At 37.6% G+C, this 21,480-nt stretch overlaps 1 protein-coding gene across 13 annotated transcripts in view; it reads left to right on the forward strand.

Moving 5' to 3' along the window:
• The window catches only part of MYOM1 (myomesin 1), a 158,613-nt gene that overhangs the window by 111,330 nt on the left and 25,803 nt on the right, over window positions 1-21,480 (forward strand). For all 13 annotated transcript variants that reach the window (XM_046024822.1, XM_046024826.1, XM_046024821.1 and 10 more), the window contains 5 exons: window positions 1,862-2,046; window positions 4,004-4,118; window positions 16,896-17,052; window positions 17,481-17,587; window positions 18,105-18,149. In XM_046024822.1, the coding sequence (XP_045880778.1) occupies window positions 1,862-2,046; window positions 4,004-4,118; window positions 16,896-17,052; window positions 17,481-17,587; window positions 18,105-18,149 (609 nt within the window). The remainder of the gene's footprint in view (window positions 1-1,861; window positions 2,047-4,003; window positions 4,119-16,895; window positions 17,053-17,480; window positions 17,588-18,104; window positions 18,150-21,480) is intronic.

The following is a 21,480-nucleotide window of genomic DNA, read 5'->3' on the forward strand; positions in this document are numbered from 1 at the left end:
GATTCTCCCACTTAGGTTTAATATTCAACATACACAAGGCCATACTGGAGTATACTGGGTAGATCCAGCCCTGTTTCTGATGCCACCCCCCTTCCGAATCTACTTAAAACCCTAGTGCCCTTGAAGAACCATCATTTTTGCCTTTGCTTAGAGAGCTTCTGTTCACATCACTTCTCCATCAAGTGTGAATAAAAAGATTACAAGAGAAACCCAAGAGAAGTTCAAGCACTCACCCAGCTTCAGTAAATATATGAGGCAAATATGCTGCCTTTCCATGCACCTTCTTTAAGCCAGTTGGTATTTCTTAAGCTCTTTCTCTCACCTACGCAAAAGTGGATCTGTTTTTAAATTCTTGCAATTCCTGAATAAAGTTAAAATATGAGTAACTAGAAACCAAGAAATTCTGAGCATGCCTGTGGAAGATGTTTCAACTGAAAGAGATTTAGTTAGCAAAAGAGATTGCAGGATGAGTGTTACCTGTTTGGATGCCTCACAGGATTCTGAGGATGGCACAAGAAAATGATTTAAAAGTCCTTTGTAAAACAGAATATGACATGCTATTATAAGGCATTGATGTTATTATTTAAATATATTACCATGTTATTTAAACCTCTTACCTTGTTGGAAGGCAGGGATGACACATTAAGCCAAGGGACAGGGCCCCATAAATATTGAGCTATCAATTTGAAAAATGCCAAGGCATAGCATGGTGGAGGCTGTGTTTGTAGCTGGCTTTTAGGGCACTGTGAGTTAGTTCAGGGGATTTTGATTGGTTGGTTAAAAATCAGTTATTTCAAAAAAAAAAAAAGAGGTCAGGAAAAAAGAAAATAAATATATCACCTACATAGCAGCTGGTGGTCTTGGAAGGATGTGGGAGGTTGCTTGTAGTTTGGAATCCCAAGAGTGCAAAGAGCACATGGGCAGGGAGAACATTTGGCTTTCTTCCTGAACAGGTTGGTCAAGTTACTTGGCTTCTCTGAGTTTTCTGTTGTCTTAAGGATGAATGAGATAAATAAATATAAAATACCTAGCAATGTTTAGCTGAGACCCATAGGCTTGATTGTATTTGTTTTGGTGAAAGTTCTTTGTGTTTTTTTTTTTAAAAAGATTTTATTTATTTATTTGACAGAGAGAGATCACAAGTAGACAGAGAGGCAGGCAGAGAGAGAGAGGAAAGCAGGCTTGCTGCTGAGCAGAGAGCCTGATGCGGGACTCGATTCCAGGACCCTGAGATCATGACCTGAGCCAAAGGCAGCGGCTTAACCCACTGAGCCACCCAGGCGCCCATTGGTGAAAGTTCTTTGTAAACTGTAATTATAGTTTGTTTTTACTCGTAGATGAAATATATGCTTTATCGGAAAGATTTCCCTTCAGAAGGGAACTATTCTATAACATATTCCTTTTTCCTGTAAAAGAAATATTACTATCTATATTCATATGCCATCAAATAGAGTTGCTTTCTTCATCCTGATTTGAGAGTTAGGGGAAGTTTCAGATTTCTATCCAAAAATAATCTGAAATGGAATTGGCAACCAAATTAAACTGTTTTTGATAAAAGATGAGGACCAGAAGCCCAAGGACCCCCTTGAAGGTAAGTTTTCATCCAGCTTCTGGGGGGTACCTTGAATGGACTCTAACCTCCTTGCCCATAAAGGGACTTAGTAGATTGGTGTAGAGCCATTGAGGAAACTTGATACAAAATGACCACAAAATACCTATTTCTACACAAATAGTAGATTTCACAAAAGAACACTGGATTCAGCTTTAAGACTTCCGATATGGTTCTAGATTTACACGTATTTGCATTTTGTCATCTATGTCACAATTCTTATACATTGGTCTCTGTCTCTCTCTTTTTCAGGACCCCCACACAATGTCAAATATAGTGAAGTAAGGAAAACCTCCCTGGTTCTGCAGTGGAAGCCTCCTATCCACTCGGGAAGGACTCCCGTCACGGGTTACTTTGTGGACTTGAAGGAGGCCCATGCCAAAGATGACCAGTGGCGAGGACTCAATAAGGCAGCTATTAAGAACACGTACCTGAGGGTAAGAGAGTGCTTATATTTTGAGAAGCCTTTTTTTTTTTTAAAAAAAGAAGAAATGTTCCACTAATACTATTAACTTTAAAGTTAGCAAGATAAAACACAACATTTCTGTTGTGGTCTGTTTCCTATATTGGGCTCCTGGTAAGATTCCATTTGACAGTGGTTGGGATTGGATAAAGTTTCTGATGCTTAAAGCAATTTGGTTATATTTAACCTGAATCCCTTAGCATAGCTTTGGAAAACATCCACGAACTCCCTCCTCTCTCTTCTTTTCCTCCTTGCCTCCAACTACCCACCTCACATTTTGTTTACTCACAGTTTTAGAAAGGTGACTTTCTTGTTTCTTCCTCTGATTGATTGATTTTAGAGGATGGTTTTGGATTTGAGGGTGTTATTTTCATAGCATTCATGCCAGCAAGGCTTTACCTGCTGATTCCTTTGAGTCATGAACTGTCTCACTTCATGGGCTCTCCCATGCTTGTGCTCACATGAGCTCTCAGAGGCTAGTGGAATGGGTTCACTCAACTCTTGACCTAATCCTCACCCTTATCCACATCTTTGCCTTCCAGATTGCTCTAAAGTGTTCTAACTGAACAAATTCCTAAGTTATCTGCCAGAGACTGTTCTACTAAAGCCACTGAATCTCACTTGTAACAAATGGATCTCTCAAAAGAATGTTTTCTCCTGTGTCAGCAGTGACACCTGGAGACCCTGAATCCACACTAGGGCTTCAGAAGCTGTGGGGAATATGATTCTGACTCATTACTTAGAATGAAGTGTGGCTTCATCACAGTCGTATAGAAAACAGCACAATGCATTTAGTTTGCAGCCCTACCTGTTGCCAGAATAAGCCACTGCCTAGAGGGTAGGCCTTGGAAGATTCTCAGAGTATGCATGCTCTACAAGTTCTCTCCCATTGACCTGCCACTGTGGACTAAAGTCCATACTGTCTGTCAGCTTCTCTCCAGGGTTGAGGTATTTACTGTCCCCATAAGAAATATGAATATATCCTCCAAGAGAGATGACCTTGAAACACACCATTACTCATTAACTCATCTTAGCATACGCCAGTGAGCTCCCTAACCTCTTACAAAACCTTGAGGAGGTGGGAAAGGTTGCATTTCAAGGGGAAGAGAAAAAGGTGAAGGAAGGTCAGGAACTTAGCATGCTATTTGATTATCCAAATGAGTCAGGAGGCCTCTAGATTTAAAGGAACCCCCAAAGAACATTTTTTTTTAAAGTCAGACACATCCGATGGTGGTGGTGTATATTTATGGCCAGAATAATTTCCAAATCTTCAACTTGTTGCAGCAAAGGATCCCAAGAGCTGAGGTTGGGCTTGACTCAGGGTAAACAAAACAAGGATAAGAAGCCAAGCAGAGGGGACCAACAGCCCAGAAAATATGGGTGGAAAGAAAAAAATGTTTAAACATATCAAAGAATGGTTAAGTTCACTCATTTGAAGAAAGAAAAAGAAGAAAGGCGAATATAGAAGAGAGCGAGAGAGATTGACACTGAGATTGAATGTGCCCCACAAACCAGGAGGTTAATTTTCTGTAAGGAAGTTATCTTAGAGTTTGTCCACAGTTTTTAAAGTGAAAACAGACTTATTGACTTTACTGGTTATAAAACAGACACATGCCTATGATGAAAAATTCAAACAATATAGGCATAAAGAAGTAGAGATGTCCTATAATCTTCATACCCATTGTGATATAGATTCGCTCTCCTGGATGTTTTATATTCAGAAACATTTCAAGCCTGAGGTGGAGAAAAACATGTACATGTTGAAAAGTTTAACCTGAAAAAAAGAGTTTAGTCCGGTAACCTAAGTGAGGACAGGAGATAGAGTTCCACGAATGGGAGAAATTGAGCTCTACAACAAAATTGTGCACAGGAAGAGCACCTCTGTTCAAATGACATGGAACACCCATCACTTCTGTTCCTGCTTCTTCCAGGTACAAGGCCTCAAGGAAGGCGTCAGCTACGTGCTCCGAGTCCGAGCCATCAACCAGGCGGGTGTTGGCAAGCCATCGGAACTTGCTGGGCCTGTTGTGGCAGAAACCCGTCCAGGTGGGCTTTGACACTTTCATTAAGATTAATCTCATCCGTGTAAGATACCAGAGCAACAGTCAATCTTACTTTCTGTTTTTCTTAATTTTCAAAATTATCAGTGTATGCTATCTGAATAGCTGGTAAGTTTGGCCTGCGGATGTGAATCGTTTATCGCATCACAGGCGCTCTTAGGACAGGAAACAGCCAGGTTTGAAGTGATCCAGGGCTATTCTGGTCTGTACCTAAAAATGGGGAAGTTCTTGGTCAAAGAATGTTTCCTGGACTTATTTCAAGTATACATTCCTAGGACATTATTCTGTCACTATACTGTGGCCATTAAGTCCTACAAGAATATTTTCCCAGCTATAGGAGCTGAACAGCCCAGTGAACAAGTATGGTTCTTAAACAAAAGCAGAATTTATTTAATTGTATCTATTAAGTTAAGCCAGGGGTCATCAAATGTTTTCTGTGAAGAACCAGACAGTAAATATTTTCAGCTCTGTCACAATAATCAACTGCCATAACCAAAGTAGCCATAGATAATACATAAACTCATGAACATGGCTTTGTTCTAGTAAAACTTTATTGTGCCAGTTATATGCATTATATATTTCATATATTGTGAAATTTAAATTTTAAGTAATTTTCACATGCCTTGAAATATTAATTTTCTTTTGATTTTTTTTCAACTGTTTAATAAAAATCATTCTTAGCTTGCAGGTCATACAAAGAGGCAAGGGGACAAATTTAGCCTGCAGGCCATAGTTTGCTGACTCCTGGGTAAAACTAATAGCAGTTTTAACTGGGTGATCTATAGAAAGGAAGAAACTTTCACTTCCCAGTTTCAAGAGATGCCATGATTGGACTAGGGAAGACAGTCTTCCCCTTTATTATGTGAACAAACTTTATAGTGTTCACTGTGCAAATAGTTTCAGATTATTACATAATAATTACTTATCTTCCCATTTAATCTCTGTTGCTTTTCAAAGTTATTACATACTTCAGTTCATAAAAGTTACATTAAAGAAAGCACTAAAATAGTCAGCATAGGGAATATAGGCAATCACTTTGTATACTTTGTAAAGTGACAGATGGTAACTTGGCCTATCAAGGTGATCAGTTCATAAATACTGAATCACTACATTGTACATGTGAAATTAATACAATATTGGGCCAATTATAAATCAATAAAAATAACTTTAAAAGAAACATTTGAAATGAGAGAGGATTAAAAAAGTATTAACCAGCTATTTTAAGTTTGCCTTCATTCTAGTCCAAGCATGTTCACTTCAACCCACATCGATTTTTCAGATTAAAATAAAAAGTAGATATATAATGTGATATTTATTTTTATGATAAGGAAAGAAAGTAAACATAGAAACTTTTGCTCTCCCTGCTATTACTTGAAAAGCATATCAAAAGTATCCTTTTAGGAAGTATCTACCCTTCTCATCCTATTACTTCATAACCTACTTTCAACCACTCTTAAAACTGCCCTCTAAGACCTGGGTGTGAAAAATGGCCTTATACACAAGTGTAGAATTTGTCTGGATAAAGTGCCACACCTCATTACAAGTACCTTTTGTAAAATTCCATGAGAAAACAGTACAAGGCTAGGCACATACACACCAGATAAAAGGCAACAGGTGAAGACACCAGAATATATATTTGTATAGGAATCAGACTCTGAGGTTGCCACTTGTAAAGAAATAGAAACAAATGCAGGTGCAAAAAGATACAACTGCAGACTCTTGTAAGAACATTTAGGTCACCAAAGAGGTAAACTCTTAACCTAATCATGGATCAGTTAAAAGCAACTTTGATGCAATGGATTCCAAATCTGATTAACTGAAGGAAGGTGAAATTGAGTTATTTTCTCATCAGAAGCCTCAGAATGGCAGGTGGCCAGGCATGACATTAATAAAACTACCCCTACAGAAGTTATACCATCGGAAAATAATCTGATGAGCTCGTGGGCGAAGAGTTTTGTTTCACTGATTTGGAAGTCATTTTTTGTGGCCATTCCATTCCCAGAATATAACTACAGAGAACAGTTGCAGACACTGAACCACAAAACAGCAGGAGCCACTCTTTGGCTCACAGCCTAGGAAAGAACCCTGGAATGCACAAAGTCAAAGTCCTTCACCGTGAAGGAACTCCAAAACCCAGGAGACATGTGGATGTGTTCATATGCAACAGGCACATTCATTCTTGGGACATACATTTCTTGAGCAGCTACGATATGTCAGCACAATATGTGTGGGCAACAGGAGCAGAGGAATATGATATCATCACTGTATACCCGGCTTACAATCTACATGGAAAACTCAGAGCTTAAAACATGGTGTGTGATGAGAGCTATAATAGATGTTTATAAAATATTTCTCATACCTGAATAGGCGGTAAACTGGGGTTTCATAAGTCCTTGTAAAAACTTACCTGTTGTAAGTGTAGTGTAAAGTTGACTGTATTTAATAATTTTCTTAAATACCAATATTTTACTTTTGCCTAGATATTTATTATATGTTAGAATGGATAGGGCAGGGGTGGGGAGGCATGTTATCAATTTCAAGATTTGGGACATGAAATTTGGATTGCTATTGCAGAAGAACGACTTCTTTAGGAATGTGTTATTAAAATTTCAGAAAATATAGCTCATCATGTAACAGCAAGCCTCAGATAGGTCTAACACGATATCGCAAGCGTAATCTGAATTTGAGTTGAAAGTTAACTTAATCCACCAGAGTTAGAGGATCACTGGTCTCCCTTTGAAGTCAATAAATATGTCAGTAGATGTAGCTCAGGCCCTGCCAGAATGTCCAGTTGTTCTGCTGATGAGGATCCAGAAAAATAGACTCAAATAGACTCAGTGTATCAGGCTTTACCAAGAAATGTAATTAAGCTAAAAAAAAAAAAAAAAAAAAGCCCGTAAGAAGAACAAGCTGAAAAATATTTAGTGTATATTTGTTTAGTATATAAAAGGTACTCCTAATCTTGATATTTGATAGTTTTCAAATGGTATCTGTATTGATTGCATCAAGCCTGGGGCAGAGGGGGAGGCGCAGGTAAGATGAGCCAGATCAGATGGAAGATAAAAGAAAGACCTGCCAAGGTGTGGCAGGTGATCTGGAGGACAAAAAAAATGACTGGAGGTACAGGCTGTAGGTATTCTTACCAGAGACTCAGCAGCCAGCCAGAGAATTCAGGTGATGGAGTGGAGGGCCCAAACCCAAGCCAGAGTCCTAACCTAACTTCAGTTACCAGAAGTTAGGACTTGGTCACTAGGAGCAAGGCAGGTTAGAAGAATGCAACACTAGAAGGAATGATTGAGTTGACAACCTCCTAACTAATTCCAGTTTCTGAAAACTGGTTTGTCATAGCACCTGGCAGAACTGAGAATATAAACATGTGCTTGGTTGCCTACAGGGTGGAGTCTTCAAAGATTCAGAGTAGGGAGCCAGGCTGGCTGTTCTGCTCAACTGGCTTCGTTTAGAATATTTCCCTTGTATTTGTTTATTAACTGTTCTCTTTCACCCATTAAAACAGTAGCCCTCAACCTTTGCTGTACATGAGAATCATGCCAAGAACTTTTTTTGAAAAATACTGACTCCATCCAGACTCCACTGCAGACCCATTATATCAGAATCTCCAGGACTGAGCCTGGGCATAGGTTCATTTTTGTTTGTTTAGCCACTTGGGTAATTCTAGCATGAAAGCAGGGTTATGAACTTTGATTTACACTGTGGGCTACTTCAAAACAGGAACTGTGTGTCTTTTCTTCCTGTATGCAAGGGCCTGGTACCTGGTGTGTTGTAGTCATTTATTAAATGAAAAAGATAATGAATGACTACATGTTTTGGCCAGTGAGTATGACTCTGTTTTATAGCCACAGTGTGTAAACTTAACCCTAGATATTCTGTAATGGAGGTCACGATGTGGGTACCAAAGTGGTAGGTCAGCCAGAAGTTTTGGTCTTAAACATAGGGGAGCTAAGTATCATGTGGACTGATTACATTAATTCAATTCTATCTGCTTCTATTCTGTCGCACTCTCCGGGTTTTTAAACATGACATGAGCACACACATGCACGCATGTGCACACACACACACCCCCCATGGAAAAGAACAAATAACTAAAACTTGTAAAAAGGATCTATTAATGCTGATGTAAAAGACTAAATTATATGAGAAAAATTGCCCATCAGATTATGAAATATATAGGAATATGAACAGTTTACTGTGGTTTCATTTTGGCTTTCAAATTTTTTCTTTTAAATCATCTTTCAGAGAGGAGGGACAGTTAATTTCCAAATCATTCATTTTAGCCTTGGGCTATACATTAACTCATTCACATACTAGGTGTGGTGGCAAGCCTGAAGGGACCATTAAAATGCCATTCCACACAATCTGGTATCCCCTTGTCCATATTAAGGATTTGTGTAGGGTAAGGTTGAGGCAGCAAACTCAAGACAACTCTTCTTAAGTCCTTTTTACACCAAAATAATCTCTCTCATTTTCTATAGCCAAATCTCCTGTGTTCTTACTTGAATTCTTAATGTTCTTGAGCAGATTCAAAGGTTGAGAAAATCCAGGTCCTGACAGATTTTGGTCCACTTTTCCAGCCCAGCTCTGTTGGAGGGTGGGACAGCCTTTCATCCAGATGAGACTATCCATAGGGAAGCCTTGACTGTGACAGCAGAATATCAAATTGAATGCCTGCCAGTTAAGTATCTGAGCCATTTGATCACACATTAATCAGCTTTAGAGAACATAGCTCTTCAGATATTTATGAGTTCACCCATGAAGTGACAGTAGCTCAATGCTTGGTAAAAACTCAATTACGCCACGGGACATTTAAAAAGAAGATTTGAGGATGTTGTAACTATACCTTTCTTAACTCTGACACTGTACCAGGTCTATCTACACAGGCATTGTAGGATTAGTTCTAAGATTAGTCTGGGGCCTATTAGAAATGCTGGCATTATGTTAACTAACTAGTTAGAATTCATTTATTTATTTATTCAAAGGTTGTTGTGTTTTTTTTTTAATTTATTTGAGAGAGAGAGAGTGAGATGGGAGACGGTCAGAAGGAGAAGCAGACTTCCCGTGGAGCTGGGAGACCAATGAGGGACCCCATCCTGGGACTCTGGGGTCATGACCTGAGCCAAAGGCAGTGGCCCAACCATCCAAGCTACCCAGGCACCAACTAGTTAGAATTAAAAAAAAAAAAAGAACAAAAAGAAATGCTGGCATTGTATTTGCTCTTGTTTTTTCTAGAGCATTTATAAAAAGAATCATCCATTTGAATATCATATATCTTTCTAAAAATTGCTATAGAATTTTTTGCCCATTATATTTTAAGAACTCCTTTATTTAAGGAATTCCACTATTGAACTTCCTCTTAGACTGTAATGTGGAAAAGTTAGCCCTTCCAGTTGAACATAGTTACTTCCTTAATCATACAAAGAGGAATATATAAGCCAATGTGTCCTTTTCAGATACAAGAAACTCTGAGCTCTTTTTAATGTTGTTTTTATCTGCTTTTTAAGTTGTTTTTTAAGTTGTTTTATCTGCTTTGAAATTTTCCAAAGAGAGTCATTTTGTTTTAAATTCTTCACACTTATTCTTTTTGTCCCATACAATTTTTAAAAAATATTTTCCCAAAATACTATTTTCTCTGGAAAGCCAGACCACAGGAGGAGTCTACCTTTTTTCCAAAGGCAATCTCAATTCAATCTCCCATTATAGTATGATTGTAAAATATTTGGAAGGTATTTACTCTTTGTAAATACCTTCATTCAAAGAATTATGCTAACAAACTAATTAAAACTAAATAGTTTTATAATTAATAGTAGTTTCACTCATATTTTCACAAAAGATCTCTTTGTAAACTGCTTTACAAAAATTAATTTTCCAGAACAATTCAATGAGATAGCTCTATATTCTTCTCTCAATAACTGAGACAATTGAGACGGCAACTAAGCAAGGTTTTTCTGTTCTCCAAGTTGCATGAGTTTGGGAGCAAACTTGGCCATTCAGAAACCTGAACAGTCCCACAGCTCAGCCATGCATTGCAGGTGAGCCAGACACCAACCCTGCCCATGTCAAGCTGTAGACACAGACCTGCCACTGCACATAGGTACATCAATCCACACAGGGGTACCACTTGATAATCCAGCTCTGGCAGTCAGAGGAGATTGCACTTCTGCACTCCACATGACATTTTCTACACAAGTCTAGTCTATTCCTTCAAGACTTGGAGAGGTAGCTGATTTAGCTAATACATGGAAACAAACACAGAGAGTCAGGAAAAAATGAAAGGACAGAAGAATATGTCCCAAATAAAAGAACAAGACAAAACGTCAGAAAAAGACATTAAAGAAATGGAGATAAGCATCCTACCTGATACAGAGTTTAAGGTAATAGTCATAAAAATGTTCATTGAACCCAGGTGAAAAATGGATTAATAGTGAGATCCTTAACAAAGAGATAGGAAATATAAGACAGTTCCAAATAGAAGTTACAAAGCTGAAAAATACAATAACTGAACTGAAAAATATGCTAGAGGGATTCAACAGCAGACTGGATAAAGCCAAATATCAGATCAATGAGCTGGAATAAAACAATAGAACTGATGCAGACAGGGACACCTGGGTGGCTCAGTTAGTAGAGCATCCAGTTCTTGGTTTCAGCTCAGGTCATGATTTCATGGATCACGGTATTGAGCCCTGGATGGGCTCCACACTCAGAGGGGAGTATGCTTGAGGAGTCTCTCCCTCTGCTCCTCCCCTACTCATGTGCTATCTCTCACCTTCTCTCTCCCTCATAAATAAATAAATCTTAAAAAAAAAGAAAAGAACTCACCCAGACAGAGTAGTAAAAAAAAAAAGAATTTAAAAATATGAACATAACTTAAGAGATCTCTGAAAGAACAGCAAGAGGAATAACATTTGCAATCCTGGGGAGCCAGAAAAAGAAGAACGAGAGAAAGGGCTCTAAAACTTATTTGAAGAAGTATGGCTGAAAACTTTCCTAATCTGAGGAAGGAAACAGACATACGGGTTCAGGAAGCCCAGAGAGTTTCAAATAAAATGAACCCAAAGAGATTCACACTAAGACACATTATAATTAGAAGGGTAAAAGTTAAAGGGAGAATCTTAAACTGCAAGAGCAAACAGCTTACTATGTACAAAAGAAACCCCATAAGGCTATCAACAGATTTTTCAGCAGAAACATTACAAGCCAGAGAAGAGTGGCATAACATACTCAAAGTGCTAAAAGGAAAAAAACTCCCAACCAAGAATTTTCTACCTGGCAATGTTATTTCAGAATTGAAGGAGAGATTAAGAGTTTTCCAGATAAGCAAAAGCTAAAGGAGTTCATTACCACTAAACTGGCCTTACAAGAAATGTTAAAGAGGCTTCTCCAAACCAAAAAGAAATAGCACTAGTTAATAATAAGAAAATATAAGAAAGTAAAAATCTCACTGGAAGAGGTAAATGTATAAAGATAGTGGATCTATCCTTTATAAAGCAAGTATGAAGGTTAAAAGACAGAAAAAAGTAAAATAAATTTTAAACCACAACAATTAGTTAAGGGATGCATAAATAAAAAGATGTAAAATGTGACATCAAAAAAATGTGTGGGTGAGAGAAAAATGTACAATTTTAGAATGTGTTCAAATTAAATTACTATGAAGTCAAAACATACTGTTACATATATAGGTTATATGTGAACTTTGCAGTAACTACAAAGCAAAAACTTAGAGCAAATATATAAATAAAATGAAAAAGGAACCTAAACATAACACTGAAGAAAGCCACCAAAATACAAGGGAAGAGAGATAACTATAAAAACAACCAGAAATTAATTAACAAAGTAGCAGTGAGTACATACCTATCAATAATTACTTTAAATGTAAATAGACTAAACTCCCCAATCAAAAGATATAGAGTGACCATTAGAATGGCTAAAAAAAAAAAAAAAAAAGACCCATTTATATTCTGTGTACAAGAGACTCACTTCAGATCTAAAGACATATGCAGACTGAAAGTGAAGGGATGAAAAAAGAGATTCCATGCAAATGGAAGTGAAAAGAAAGCTGGAGTAGCAATATTCATACCAGACAAAACAGACTTAAAACAAGGACTGTAATAACAGACAAGGGCATATAATCATAAAAAGTCAATCCAGCAGGAAGACATAACACTTATAAATATATATGCAGGGGCACCTGGGTGGCTCACTTGGTTAAGTGGCTGCCTTCGGCTCAGGTCATGATTCGAGGGTCCTGGGATTGAGCCCCACATCCGGCTCCCTGCTCAGCAGAGAGCCTGCTTCTCCCTCTCCCTCTGCCTGCCACTCTGCTTACTTGTGCTCTTTCTCTCTCTGTCAAAGATAAATAAAATCTTAAAGAAAAATAAATATATATGCACCCAATATAGGGGCACCAAGATATATAAAGCAAATATCGACAGACTTGAAGGGAGAAACTGACAGCAATACAATAATAGTAGGGGACATTAATGCCCCTACTTACATCAATGGATAGATCATCCAAGCAGAAAATTAATAAGAAAATATCAGCCTTAAACGATACATTAGACTGGAGGGACTTAATAGATATATGTAGAAAAGTGCATCAAAAAGTGACAGAATAAACATTCTTCCCAACTGCATATGGAATACTCTCCAGTATAGATCATGTTAAATCATAAAATAAGTCTCCATAAATTCAAGAGCACTGAAATCACCTTAAGTATTTTCTGTGAGTACAGTGTTGTGCAACTGGAAATCAATTGTAAGAAGACTGGAAAAACCACAAAAATGTTTGATATTAAACAAATCTACTGAACAACCATTGGGTCATCAAGATAATCAAAGAAAATCAATAAAAATAAATCTAGAGACAAGTGAAAATAGAAATTACATACCAAAACCTTTGGGATGATGCAGTAAAAGTGTTTCTAAGAAGGAGTACGTAGCAATACAGGCCTACTTCAGGAAACAAGAAAAATATCAAATAAACAATTTAACTTTACTCCTAAAGGAGCTAGAAAAAGAACAAATGAAGCCTAAAGTCAATAGAGAAAGGGAATAGTAAAGATTAGAATAATAATAAGTGAAATAGAGACTAGGGAAAAAAAGGGAAAGATCAGTAAAACTGAGAGCTGGTTCTTTGAAAAGGTAAACAAAATTGACAAACCTTTAGCTATACTCATCAAGTGGGGGAGGAAGGAGAAGACTCTAGTAAACAAAATCAGAAATCAGAGGCGATATTACAATTGACTCCACAGAAATATGAAGAATCATGAGACTATGAACAATTATACACCAACATAGAGGACTGCTTAGAAGAAATAGACAAATTTCTCAGAACATACAATCTTCCAAGACTGATTCATGAAGCAATAGAAAATCTGAATATACCAATTACTAGTAAGGAAATTGAATCAGTAATCAAAAAATTCTCAACAAAAAAATATTCAGGACCAGAGCAGCTTCACTGGTGATTTCTATCAAACATTCAAAGATTCAATACCTGTCTTTCTCAAGTTCTAAAAAAATTGAAAAGAAGGAAACACTTCCAAACTCATTTTATCATTATCCCAATATCAAAACCAGATGACACCACAAAAAAAGAAAATTACAGGCCTGTATCATTGATGAATATTGATGCAAAAATCCTAAACAAAACATTAGCAAACCAAATTCAACAATACATTCAAAGGGATCATCCACCATGATTAAGTGGAATTTAGTCTAGGGATTCAAGGAGAGTTCAATACCTGCTAATCAATCCTTGTGATACACCACTTTGACAAAATGAAGGATAAAAAGTACATGTTCATCTCAATAGATGCAGAAAAAGCATTTGACAACATGGATGGGTCTGAAGATATTATGGGAAGTGAAGTCAGTCAGATGCAGAAAGACAAATACCATGTGATTTCACTCACGTGGAATCTAAAAACCTAAAACAATGAACAAACAAAACAAAAGCAAACTCATAGATACGGAAAACAGATTGGTGGTTATCACAGGGGAATGAGGGTGGGGGGGGGGTGGGCAAAATGAATAGAAGGATTCAATCGTATGGTGATGAATGGTAGCTAGACTTTTAGTGGTGTATGCAGATGTTGAATTATAGGTTATATATCTGAAACTTATATAATCTTATAGACCAGTTTTTCCTCAATTAAAAAAAAGAGGAAAACCTCAATGAATTATTGTTCTAAATTCCCAGTTGTTCCATTTACCCGAGAATTTACTGCTAAAGCATCAATACTTTAAAATTAATTCTAAAACTCTTTGATGAAAATTCTTGTAAAATAGATTAGACATGTTAGTATGTACTTTTCAACCTTGGATACAGCATACTGAATCTTATCTACCTTTTTCTGTGTGACTCAGGGCCATAAGGATCAATCTTATTTATTGTACAGTGTTGGGATACAGTGATGTCATTATGGGATGAGGAGCCATTTGCTCCTCTATTAAATAATGTCTTTGTGCCTGCATTTAGGTTTTCTGCCTCCTCTCCTACTCTCATTTTCCTTATTCTCATTGTGCCTACTGATAGTAGCTTTTTACTTCCCTCTGATTTGGAGGTTTAATTTACTAATGGAACCCAACCAAACAACTTCCTAGAATAATCTCAAGTGAAATATAAATAGATTTCAAGGACAATCTATGACATTCTCCTGAGTGTCCAGGAATACAAGTGTGTGGACTTTGTCACATCAGTGCTCTCTCTCAGAGGCTTCTTTTCCTTACTTCTTGGTTTGGAGCAGGGTTCCAGATGGGTGAAATGTTACAGCGCATAGGCTCTCTGTGGAATGGAGAGAAAGGCTAAGCTAACTATAATATTCATATTCTTTCAGTTTTGTGACTCCTCTGCAAAAAAATTCAGATCTTTCACCTTAATAAAAAAAAATCACAATTCTTAACCTAAGCAATATTTTTTCTGTTGTAAACAAATCGTATCTCCAATATAATAAACAGCAACCATATGGATGATTCTCTTCCTTTTGAAAGGGATTACAGAGAAGACAATGAATGATTAATATGAACAATCTGTCATGCCTCCAAAATAGATATTATGCAAAGAGCAAGGAAGGTTTAGTCAACCTCCATCACATCTTTCCTCTACATAACAATACATATATACAGAAATTTTCTTATTTGTATTCTCTCTGTGACTCAACCAAGCCCTGTATCATAACACTGTCTGAACCTCAGCCCTCTTCCATGTCAGTCTTTTCTTAAGTTTTAATGAGAGCACTTTTTCACTTTTTTAATACAATAGTGGATGATGAGGATTCGTCATCTGTTATCAGGAGTACCACTAGAACATGGTCTGCAATTTCCAGTAGGGTAGACTCATGCTTAAAAGTAATACATGGTGGACATTTCATTCAAGTATAATTAAATCTTTATTTGATCATTATTTCAGTTTATCACCAAATATGAAAATAACCCTTTCATTTTTAAAAAAATAATTTAAAAAATCTCTAGAACTAGTCTTCTTTAAACATTTCATGTGTTTAGAAAAAATCAATTTTAGAGGCTTATAATTGAAGCACACACCCTGTCATCAGTAAAGACAAATGAAATCAGCTTCCTGGCTTAAGAATCAAGATCTTCATGTTGCCACACATTGTTTGGGCACTCTTTTTTATTGGCCTTCCCCTGGGAGGAGTTTTGCAATTTTTTTTCCCCTGACAAGTTTTATTGCACAATAGGCCAGGATGCTGGCTTCTTACAACACAATTTAGAGAGAAGACCTTCAATCTTTTGGCAGTGTCTATTGGAAGATCTTTTTAAATGCCCCTTTAAACACAAAGCTGTACCTTTCTGAGATTAAATATATTTTTCCTAACATATGGAAACAAACTGCGTTTAGACTGATAATCAAATGAGTGTCAACTTGAGAAGTACATTTTACCTTTCAAACTGGAGTTAAGCATAGATGGGAATATTTTATATGCTATATGAACTCTAAATTGCTAAATTAGATGCCAGTACAATTTGTTATAACTCTCAAAAATACACTCAAAGCACTACCTGAATTTTTTTCTTTTAAATCTAAAAAAAACGATCTTCTTTAAACATCTGGATCTCTTGAAATTCATTTCCATTTCAGTGTCCATACAGTTTGATAACAGTCCTGTTTAGGCACTGTCATTCTCATCTAGAGGGGCACCTTTAGATTGATTTATGGTTGCTTGATCGACAGAAAAAGATCTTGGCCTTGGGTTTCCATGTAGTTCTCCATTTTTATGATTAATAAACATTAAGCCTATGAACACAGGCAATTTTTACTACCTCTACTTTCTCCCCTTCAATTTCCCATTGGTTTCTTTATTTCTTAACTGTCCTGATGAGTAGCTGGATATAAATGTTATCGAAGCAAAAGTCATTGATTTGGTCCTGATAAGGATCATTCAGCTTTCTTTTTGCCTCAGCCTGCCTTGTCCCCCTTATTATGACCAACCCACTCCTTCCACTGTACCTTCAGTCACATCAAGCAATTTTTTTCAGCCCTAAGCAAAGAATACTGTCCATGGTGTTGGCTTTGCTGGAAAAACATGGCACATTCATTTAATTCCATGCTGCAGTACAAAAGTTGAATTATAAAGTAGGATTGTGCATTCACAGTGAGCAGCTGGAGCTTTTCCCTTGCACAGGCTCAAGGCCCTGGTTTGAGGCTACAGTAATGAATCCCAAAGTAAGGAATTCTGACTTCATTAATTTCTATCAGGAAGTAATCAGTGCCTTGTTTTGGATCTTCTAGGAACCAAAGAGGTTGCTGTACACGTGGATGATGATGGAGTAATTTCACTGAACTTTGAATGTGATCAGATGGCTCCAAATTCTCAGTTCAACTGGTCCAAAGATTATGTATCCACTGAGGACTCTCCACGATTAGAGGTTGAAAGCAAAGGCAACAAGTATGTACTGCTTCAGTCATAATAATGGGGTTTCCTTTTCATGATAGGAGACTGAAGTAAGCTCTTTGCTTTCTATTTCAAATACTTAGTATAAGTGAATGAAATCACAAATATTTTATATCTGGTCATGTAAAAAATAATAACAAATGTCGGCCTTAAAAAATAAGTTCTTCTAAAGTACTTTTCATGTTATTTCAGTTAAAAAGCTTTCTCATATGTTATCTCATTTGTTATCTCATTTGTCTCATTTGATGTTAGAAAAGCTTTGATTGACATAAAGTCAGCTTTAATGGTGATTCTCATTATTTTATGAAATTTTGTAATCTTAAAGCAATGGTGAGGATGTTATTGAAAGAGAGCAAGGAAGAATTTGCTAGATCATAGATCCCACACAGCCTCCCTTCTTACAAGAGTATTCTGTTCCGCAGGACGAAAATGACCTTCAAGGACCTGGGGACAGAAGACCTGGGCATTTACTCCTGTGATGTAACGGACACTGATGGAATAGGGTCAAGCTACTTGATCGATGAAGAAGGTAATTTTAAAATCATTTCATTTATTAGTCCACCTGAGTGGTTCAGTTGGTGTAGCGTCTGCTTTTGGCTCAGGTCGTGATCCCAGGGTCCTGGAATTAAGTGCCTCATAGGGCCTCAGTGGGGACCCTGCTGCTCCTATTCCCTCTGGCAGCTGCTCCCCCTGTGTGCTCTCTCTCTGATAAATAAATAAAAATTTTTAATTAAAAAAATATCAGGGCGCCTGGGTGGCTCAGTGGGTTAAGCCTCTGCCTTCGGCTCAGGTCATGATCTCAGGGTTCTGGGATCGAGTCCCACATTGGGCTCTCTGCTCAGCAGGGAGTCTGCTCCCCGCCCCCCACCCCCGCCTGCCTCTCTGCCTGCTTGAGATATCTCTCTGTCAAATAAACAAAGTCTTAAAAAAAATCAATCCATTCACAAGTCTAACGCTGCTTTGATTCATCATTGAGTGATCCTCTGGGATCAAGTGGCTTTTGTTTTGGTAGTTCAAGTTTAATTTTTCTTTTTTTCTCCCTACAGAGCTGAAACGTTTACTAGCTCTCAGCCAAGAACACAAGTTCCCAAGTAAGTGTCCACAGTACATCCACAGGGTTTAGGTGGTGACTTCTGGAATAGGTCAGACGACAACTCTGACAGGACTGAGAGAAGAGGCTCTTAAGAATACGTAATGGAACATACACTTTAGCTACAAATGCACTTTCCAGAAGGGCTGCTTTTATCTTGGCCATTGTTCTAAAGAGATACAGATACTAACATAGAAAACACATCCCATGCTGTTAACACAGTGAAGTGGCAGGTTACACAGGTGTCATAGCTGAGTAATTAAGTTCTTTACTTTTTGCCTATGTACTTTGGAATCCTATATATTATATGATCCTGTATACATTAACTCACATGTTTTTTAGGCAAACCAGTCTCTTCCTAAGCAATTTAATGTTAGCACTTAACAGAAGAATCACACTTCTAAATAAAGATAATCTAACGACATTATCTACCATTTTAAACTCCTGGAAAATGAGGTAAAGATGCCCTAGTCAGAAAAAGAATCTCTCTGAACTATCTCTTCTGAATAAACTCTTCGATAAAGCACTTTCCATATAAAAGATTAAATTTTGTAGTCCACACCTAAAAGAAAAGAAGTCTGAAATGATACTCGGAAAGTTCCACTGACCTGATAAATTCTCTTGTCATTGATATCTATTGGCCAAACTAGTGGGTTATCCAGGTTATCCCCTGAAGTTTGAGAAAACAAATGAAGAGTGATAATACACTCTCACTCTTTTAAATCACGAATTTTGTTTTGTTTTGTTTTGTTTTACTCTTTAGACCCTAAAATACAACTCCTTCACCAATACAGACTTTTCAGGAACTCAGGAAACTATATTGTGACTCCATACTACAGGCAAAACCTTGTATATTTGTATATGTCCATTTTTCTAGGAGAAAGGTCTGTAGCTCTCCCAAAATTCCCAGTGAAGGCTGTGATTGAAAAAGAAACACTCACTGCTCTGGACCCAATTACTTGACTTCTTTTCCATTCCCAAGGATTGCTTGTTCTATCCTGAGGCTGAGTATTAGTGACTATTGTCCTCCTCAGCTGTTATGTTCTCAAAACCAACTTTGTGGGCCGCCTGGGTGGCTCAGTGGGTTAAAGCCTCTGCCTTCGGCTCGAGTCATGGTCCCAGGGTCCTGGGATCGAGCCCCACATCAAGCTCTCTGCTCCGCAGGGAGCCTGCTTCCTCCTCTCTCTCTGCCTGCCTCTCTGCCTAGTTGTGATTTCTCTCTATCAAATAAATAAAATATTAAAAAAAACCAACTTTGTTCAACAAAGCAGCACAGTGGGGTGTCTGTGGGGTGTGGATATAGAATACAAACTTTCTGAACTCAGGGAGAGAACCATTTCTCATCTGTAACTTATTCACCATAAAACTGGAAAAGTAGTACTGTGAATGGTATCTTCAAAGTTATTATTATTTTTTAATTGCATGGAAGGTAGAAGTTTGGCCTGTCCTCTCTATATTCTGTACTTTTGACCCACTCGACGAACCTGAGCAACTCAATTTTAATTTCCCATGTCTTAGTTTCCTTTCTAGAACTGGCTGTTGTAATCGTTTATAGCACCTACCGAATAGAGATGGTGTGAGAGATCCTTGAGCTTTTCAGGAAAAATATAAGTATTGAAACAGCAGTGATCCTCAAAAAACCCACTTGTACAAGATCTGTCTATAAGCTGTGCAGTATGCTCTCCCTTCATGTCCCCAGGACTGTGAAGTAGGGAGTGGTAGAGAGGGTCACTATGTTGAACACAGCCAGACTCCATTCGTGATCACACTGTCTCCTCCCAAACATTGGTGGAAATGGAAAGAAACAGCAGCATCCATTAATCTAGTTAGTCGGACAGTAAACATTGGCAAAGTGTCTAGGCAACAGCTGGTCCAAACAATGTTTACATTTAGCTTAAAGGATGGCGATGAGACAACATGGGGTGTTACTGTTGAATTGGAAGTGCCCAAGCCTCCCTGATGTTCAGTGATCATATGGACTTGAAGACAGTAATTGTCTGATATCACTGTCACATATGCTGAGTTAATTATTTTGCATAAGCATGTTCACTCTAATTACAGGTTCTAGGAGAGAGAGTAGCAGAAAACTCGTGTGTCATTTGGTTAGGCAGAGAGAGAGAACTCAACATGTGTTAGAAACTCTGACATGCACGTATGAGATCTCCTAACCCAAGGGAGATTTGCTTAGTCCACTGGAGCAGCATTTTCAAGAATACAGCTCCCACACTTTTCTTCCTCCCAATTCTATTAGATCAGCCTGACTACGTGAATAATTTCAGAGATCTGAGGAAGGGTCAAACAGCAGATCTAATTTCTCAATTTACACCCACTTCCTCTCAGTAAATGTTGACATATCATTAAGTCTTTTCATGAGATTTTATAAGATTTTAAATGGGTCTTGTTTCTTATAGAATGTAATAAAGAGTATGCTGCTCCTTTATCCCTTGGCGCAGTAAATTCTATTTTAAGCTGTTTTCAAAAATATTTTGAAAACCACTGAGCATATGCCTTAAACCTACAAAAAATAGATATTTTGCTGGAACAAATTAACTGCCAGAGAAAGGAGTGTAAGGAAATTTAGGACCGAGATGAAGGAAAAAATAAGAATGTATAAAGCTAAAAACAGAAAATAGCCTAGTTGATTTTGCCACTATTGATATTAAGCTGCAGTGTAGAGAGACAGCTTACTTGAAGATTCCAGGGTATTGTGAGGGAGGTGATGGAAGGTATATTTCAGTATTATCAACATCCTGCATAATATCTCTTGATTATTATCCCTCTGGTGCACATATACCCTATGTGTACAGATATACGCAAACACATATACATAAATTGTATCTATTTGGTATGTCCTTTTAGGTGTCAATATATTTTATAATTGATAGTTCTAGGGTGTTGTTGAAGCCACTGGAGGAGGAAAGAGGTACCAAAATATTAATAGCCAAATTTATAGAGCACTTATTATATGCCAGAGTGTTTGTAGGGTGCTGAAATGGAGTATATCATTTAAACTCCACAGTGACCTTAAAAGTCTCAGTTCTAAGGTGATTTAGTTTTACAGGTATAGACTCTGAGGTCTGGAGAATTTAAGTAACTAGAGCAGATGTACACCATGGATACCTGTGGTTAAGCCCAAGTGGTCTTTATAGCACCTAAGCAGGACATGACTATTAATGTGTGTACACCTGCTGTTTGCCACCACACCCTCTCTGGTGATTCCTGGTGGCCATTGTTTCCTCAAGTGATGTTCCTATTACTCAGAGAGGGCAGTGAACACTAAGGGAGCTCGAAACTTCCAGGAGGACATGCACTTTCTTCTCCATCACCACTCT

This window comes from Meles meles, chromosome 12 (genome assembly GCF_922984935.1).
Source record: "Meles meles chromosome 12, mMelMel3.1 paternal haplotype, whole genome shotgun sequence".
NCBI classification, from domain to species: domain Eukaryota; kingdom Metazoa; phylum Chordata; class Mammalia; order Carnivora; family Mustelidae; genus Meles; species Meles meles.